Source organism: Ctenopharyngodon idella, chromosome 21 (assembly GCF_019924925.1).
Source record: "Ctenopharyngodon idella isolate HZGC_01 chromosome 21, HZGC01, whole genome shotgun sequence".
In the NCBI taxonomy this organism is placed as follows: domain Eukaryota; kingdom Metazoa; phylum Chordata; class Actinopteri; order Cypriniformes; family Xenocyprididae; genus Ctenopharyngodon; species Ctenopharyngodon idella.
Window position 1 is genome coordinate 20,889,252 of NC_067240.1, and position 6,463 is coordinate 20,895,714.

The 6,463-nt window shown below is 36.2% G+C and overlaps 1 protein-coding gene across 1 annotated transcript; it reads left to right on the forward strand.

The window, feature by feature from the left end:
* Window positions 1–104: 104 nt before the first annotated feature.
* On the forward strand, window positions 105–5,481 carry dynll2b (dynein, light chain, LC8-type 2b). Its single transcript, XM_051876628.1, has 3 exons — window positions 105–272; window positions 3,203–3,339; window positions 4,967–5,481. Exons 1-3 carry the CDS (start codon window positions 167–169, stop codon window positions 5,102–5,104), a joined length of 381 nt encoding a protein of 126 aa, XP_051732588.1. The 5' UTR covers window positions 105–166; the 3' UTR covers window positions 5,105–5,481.
* Window positions 5,482–6,463: the final 982 nt, after the last annotated feature.

Below are 6,463 nucleotides of genomic sequence, written 5' to 3' on the forward strand. Positions count from 1 at the left end.
ATTGTGGGATGAAATAAAATGCGGGCAGTGGGAAGCTAGTGGAAAACGCTCGTAACACGCGGGGAGAGGCACTACGCGAACCAATCGGAGAGCCGGTGCAGTGCGGTGGGCGGGTCACCTCGGGTTTCGTGACGCGAAGTTGCATGTGAGTTACGAGCACAGCCGCATGGGTAGAGTTACGACTGACATAGTGGTTAGTGAAGTCAAGCTTGAACACAGCGGCTCAAAAAAGCCTGAGCTAAACTATTCCAGTGTACAAGCATCAAAAGAGGGTGAGCAGTGTGGATTTATTTACTATGCATGCATCCGGAGTGTTTGACCATATAGTAGCTTGTGAGAAAAATAATGTATTTAAATATTTAGATGCATGTGGGGAAGTTTAGTAATCAGTGCTGTATTCAGATGAAGCATCATGGACGCAGCACGAGCAGCTACTTGTACTTCGCAGCAAATCTATTAGGCGTTCACAATTTAAATCATTATTATTGTTGGATGCGGAGTTCGTAGACGTTTTTGAGAAGACATATTCTGCGCATATGTTTTTTATAGAGAATAATTAGGGCGGTGGCGTGAAGTGAAAGTTACAAGTGCTCGGCGTCTGGAGAGAAATGTTACGTAATTCTGCCAATCATGAGAGAGCATTGAAAGCAGATGCTGAGGACATCGCCACCGTATGGCTTTAATGGACTCATCTGTGGACACCAGTCCAGCCAAAGGCTGTTTTATGGCAGCACTTAGGTGAAAGTTACTCCATTTTGCCTTGTAAAAATAGACACGTTTTGCAACAAATAGTTACATCAGACTTTTGTGATTACCTCTCCATGACCTTATCAAAGGCAGACACCTGTGCTGTGAATTATTAATTGTGCTTTGCAGCATAATTTACTCTAACTTTAATTCTTCCCAATAAAATTTAAATCTTAACTCATGCTGTTTGTTACTTATGCAACTGCTTGGGACATTCAGCCTTTGTATATTATCGTTTTAATTGCCCGATAATCGGTTTGGCGATATTTTTACACATATTTCACACTTTTCTGCTTTGGTTATCAGATGCCAACAAAGTTTCAAAATCTCATTACAAATCTTTGTTTAGAAACATTATGTGTCATTGTTGAATTAGCATGTCAATAATAATAACCATTATTATTGGTATTATTATACAAATATTAATATACAGATTGGTTTTGTTTTTTAGTTAAGCAGAATTATAACAAATTTTAAAATTATACATATGTTACTTGACACTTAAATGGGCAGATTTTTTCAAACACGCCTCCCATGTGCCATTGGCCAGTCAGTCGAGTAAATAGTCCCACCCCAAACTTGTGTGATTGGCTGAGCCACTTTTGATAGTAACATGTTGTTTAAACTGTTCCGGGAAATTAACCTACAAATGGATTTGACGGTATGTTTACACAACAACAATGTACTAAAAGCTGGCAAGTTTTTCCTTTGTTTTTTCATGTACAGAGACAACAGCATTGTCAAAACGATCATTGTGCATGTGGATCTGCGAAAACGACTAAAAACACTGTAGTATACTGCCAGGCCAGTAGTTGATGCCACTCTAAACATGTAATACGCATGTGTATGACGTAATGGTTTTCAGAAATTTGCGGTTTTGTCATTTACATGGGGACGTGCACTTTAAAACCTGGTTTCAAAAGTTAGCATTTTCAGGCCCCCAAAACGCTGTTGTAGTGTAAATGAATGGCCCAAAAAAAAAAAAAACACATAGCCCTACCTCAAACTTATGCAAACTTATGCAATTGGTTGAGCCACTTCAGCTTCATGAGTAATAAAAACATTATCGTCGATCTCTAATTCTATATGCCAGTTTACTGAATGCAAATGATTTGAAATATCTGATGTAGATGACCTCTCTCTGTTGCATATGCATTAGTTCTTGGTTTAGTTTCATTTCAGTAAATCGAGCTGGATAAAGATCTATGCTTTCTCATACGTCCTTCTCACTGAATGGATTTCATCAACCTTCTCCCTCTCCTGGGCCCAACATTAAGTGCCTGAGAGTCTTTTGCAGAGGGAGCTGATTGAGGTGGCCTCCTTTTTGTTAAATCATGACTGCACGTTTTCATTTTTAGTAGATGCACTAGTTCCTTAATAAGCTGATTGGAAAGATAGATGACTCCGTAAACTCAGACAGGTCCCAGAGCAGACCGTTTACATCTGTATTTGCCATTAAAGAACTGATAAGCAATTATAGTGATTCAGGCCCATTTTTCTTTATTTGTAAGTGAAGGCTTTGTGCGACTATTTCAAATTTTTGAAGTTGCTGTCTTGGCCAAGAATAAAGAAACAGAGCGTTTGATGTAAGTGAACGAGGGTGGGTTTTTACAGAATGTTATGAGCTTTGAGAAATTTATTTATTATTATTATTTTGAGATTTCCAGTTTGTCTACACAGGTAATCCAGTTTGTCCTTGTCAACAAAAATACTTGCCTTTCCATGATTTTAAAATGAGAAACACAATCCTTAAAAAAGTGAAGTAATTTTTCTAATAAAATACTTTCTCATTACAACATAATACACAGTCAACTATAATATAATTGAACTGTTAAATAACATCCTTCTGTTGTATTTGATCATTATTTTATATTGTTATCATTATGAGCACAAGTTTGTTTGTGTGTCTAATTAACTTAATGCATGACGTTAACACAATAATATACAGTAATATACAGCAATAATACGTAATGTGCTTAACATTACGTATTATTGCTGCATATTACTGCCATATGAACATTATGATTCACTCATCAGAATAACAGAATACTTCCTAATTGTAACATTTGAAAAAAGCATTGTCTGTAAAGTTGCTTTGAAAGAATATATATTTTGTAATACTCAACTTGAATAAATAAACTTGAACTATAAGTAAGCCATTGATTTGTTGACATCCTGAAGCAGCAGCATTGGCTCCATCAATGGTGTAAGTTGAGGGGTGGGACTATCTGTTTATCTGACTAATGGCAGGTGGGGGAGTGTTTCTGGAAACCCCTTTTTTTTTTTTTTTTTTTTTTTTTCTTTTCTCAATTCTGTTTGATGATAGTAGTGGCATCATTAAACGAGAAAGTTTTCTAATTCAGCTTCATGATCCAGGTGCTTCCTTGTTATTCTGACTTTAATAGCAGATGGTCATTGAATCTCCTTTGTGTTTTCTCTTTCTTCATATTCACAGCCATCATGACTGACAGGAAGGCAGTAATAAAGAACGCTGATATGTCTGAGGACATGCAGCAGGATGCAGTGGATTGTGCCACACAGGCCATGGAGAAGTACAATATTGAGAAAGACATCGCTGCATATATCAAAAAGGTCATCCACAGAACGTTTATGATTGACACTTTTTTTACAGACTTCATCAACAATTTTGAGATATCATTTCTTATTGTGTCTTGCTTCTTAGAAATATTCAGTAAAGCAGTAAATATTCAGATTTGTCATTGTTTGATCTCAAATGAATTTTTATAAATTTTTATTCATTAATATTCCAACAAAAGTTAAACTAGCTAATGCACTTCAATACTTTGAAGCTAATGTTCAGCTAAATGTTTAATTGCCCCTTATGCTAAAATGTATTATGTAAAATTAAATTTTAATGACAAGTGTATGTACATTATTAATGATTATTTTAATGGCTTTGCAATATAAGCACCATAAAGTATGTAAATACATTAATATGGTACTATAAATGTTGTTTTAGGCCAAGCTTAAAGGGATAGTAAATTTTCATTTTTGGATGAAATATCCTTTAAAATGCACCAAGGGGTCCTTGGTCTGAGAAGTTTGAAGACCCCTGCAGTCCTTCTAGAACAGAGGAACAAAAAAAATTTGCCACAACAATATTTGAAGGCCCCCTTCATTCACAGTTTTTACCCAATAAAATATTTTAGAGCTTGGCATAACTAGAAAGATAACCACATAATAAGAAATATCTTATATCTAGTTTTTAGTTAGTTCTAGTTTTAGGTTAGTTCACCCAAAAAGCATTAATTACTCACCCTCATGTCATTCCACACCCGTAAGACCTTCGTTCATCTTCGGAACACAAATTAATATATTTTTTATAAAATCCGATGGCTTAGTGAGGCCTCCAATGACAGCAAGATAATTGACACTTTCAATGCCCAGAAAGCTACTAAAGACCGTTTACTTTAAAACCATTCATGTGACTACAGTGGTTTAACCTTAATGTTATGAAGCAACAAGAATAATTTTTGTGTGCCAAAAAAACAAAATAATGACTGTATTCAACAATATCTCAGGAAAAACACTGCTTCATTAAGCTTCGAAGCTTTATGAATCTTTTGTTTCGAATCAGTGGTTCGGAGTGTGTATCAAACTGCCAAAGTCACGTGAACCATTGAAATTTCTAAACGTTTCGAAACACTTATGACGTAACGAAGCCTCGATTACTGAAATCACGTGACTTTGGCAGTTTGATACAGGCTCCGAACCACTGATTCGAAACAAAAGGTTCGTAAAGCTTCGAAGCTTCATGAAGCAGTGTTTTGAAATCGCCCTTCACTAGATATTGTTGAATAGTCGTTATTTTTTTTTATTTTTTTTTGGTGCACAAAAAGTATTCTCGTTGCTTCATAACATTAAGGTTGAACCACTGTAGTCACATGAACTGTTTTAGTCACATTTTCTGGGCATTTAAAAGTGTTAATTATCTTGCTGTCAATGGAGGCCTCACTGAGCCATTGGATTTTATCAAAAATATCTTAATTTGTGTTCCGAAGATGAACGAAGGTCTTACGGGTGTGGAATGACATGAGGGTGAGTAATTAATGACAGAATTTTAATTTTTGTCTTTAAGTAATCTTAGAGCCCCCTTTTGCAAGTTTGTTGGGGCCCTGTGGTTGAGAACCACTGTTCTAGAATATTGAATACTGTTGGTCTTACTAAAGCATACATAACTGTTCTTGCTTTTCAACAGGAGTTTGATAAGAAGTATAATCCAACATGGCATTGTATTGTGGGACGGAACTTTGGCAGTTACGTGACGCATGAAACGAAGCATTTCATCTACTTTTACTTGGGTCAAGTGGCCATTCTACTCTTCAAATCGGGCTGAGAGGAAATCTGTCGTTCGTGAAAGTTGGACATCAACTCCAAACCTGGACTGTGATGCACTGATGGCTTGAGCCACACTCAGACTACACACACACGCACACACACACACACACACACACACACACGCTTTCATTCTCTCCCACATACACACATGAATTTAGCTATAGAGGCTGTGCATAAATGCATGGACCGTGTATATTATTTAATTTGTATATGTTGCAATACAGTAACCTTTTTTGCTTTCTGTAGTTGCACGAGATGACGCAACAACATGATTTTTGTTAGTTTTTTCCAAGTCCAAATTTGTTTTGCACTGAAGTTGTACAAAATGCTTTGACCGTTGCCTTTAAAGTATATTAAAGAATGATATGTCATACATATTTTGGGTAAGTGATTTTTAATTTATTTTGTAGATACAAACACAGAATTGTCTTAATTTGGTTTCTAGTTAATACCTATTATATTAAAACCGCTATGTCATACATATTTTGGGTAAGTGATTTTTATTTATTTCTGTAGATCCAAACACAGGATTGTTTGCATTCGGTTTCTAGTTAATGGCTGTTCCTAACCACAGTTATTTTATGTAAAATTTACCCCACATCCTTTTTTTTTTGCATCATAATGTAACATGATCAATTGTCCGATGAAGTGCAGCTCAAGAATTTAACAAACTTCATTATCTCAGCAGACAAGGGCACTTGCTGCATGCATTTTTGCTGAGGTAGTGAGTATTCAGGTTGAGTTCAATTACTAATGAGCAGACCTGTCTGGAAACAAGGGGCCATTAATGGGATACAGTACCTCTCGAATTTCGAGGACACACATTTACTAAAGGCTTTGCTGCTTTTATGCCTTTTTTATGCCCCTCTTATGAAAGTATATATTTAAACATGTCAGTGGTCCCCCTCACAATCCCTTTGTCATGACACAAAAGCTCTCCTGGGTGAGTGGCAGTCCCACTCTAAATATTTTATACAGTGATGAGTGAAGTCTTCTGTAGCTCTGCCTATTGAAGATAATGCGCTGTGTACATGGCCAGACATGTACATGTACACCTCCTTGTTTGTCACTTCAAATGTACCGATGTAGCCAATCTGAGGAGAGACGTGAAGAGTTCTACAACATAAATGACACGCTGTCACACTCATAAATCGAATGCTGCCATTCTAAAAACCCATAGAAAATTCCTGAGGGAACCCATTTTGGCACTACCATATAACTGTATATTACTATTATAATGTCAGGTTTTGACAAGCAGCAAGTTGGAGCAGGATATATTGAAAAGGTCTGTCTTTTAAGTTGCTTTTTGCTTTCATTTTTCCCAAAGGCTTTTTAAAAAGTTTGTTTTGGAGTTATA

What these genes read in the sequence shown, in the direction of transcription:
- dynll2b (XM_051876628.1), top strand. Translation starts at nt 167, where the DNA reads ATGGGTAGAGTTACGACTGACATAGTGGTTAGTGAAGTCAAGCTTGAA. An exon ending in TGTACAAGCATCAAAAGAGG is followed by an intron (nt 273 to 3,202) that starts GTGAGCAGTGTG and finishes TCATATTCACAG; the next exon opens with CCATCATGACTGACAGGAAG. An exon ending in TCGCTGCATATATCAAAAAG is followed by an intron (nt 3,340 to 4,966) that starts GTCATCCACAGA and finishes GCTTTTCAACAG; the next exon opens with GAGTTTGATAAGAAGTATAA.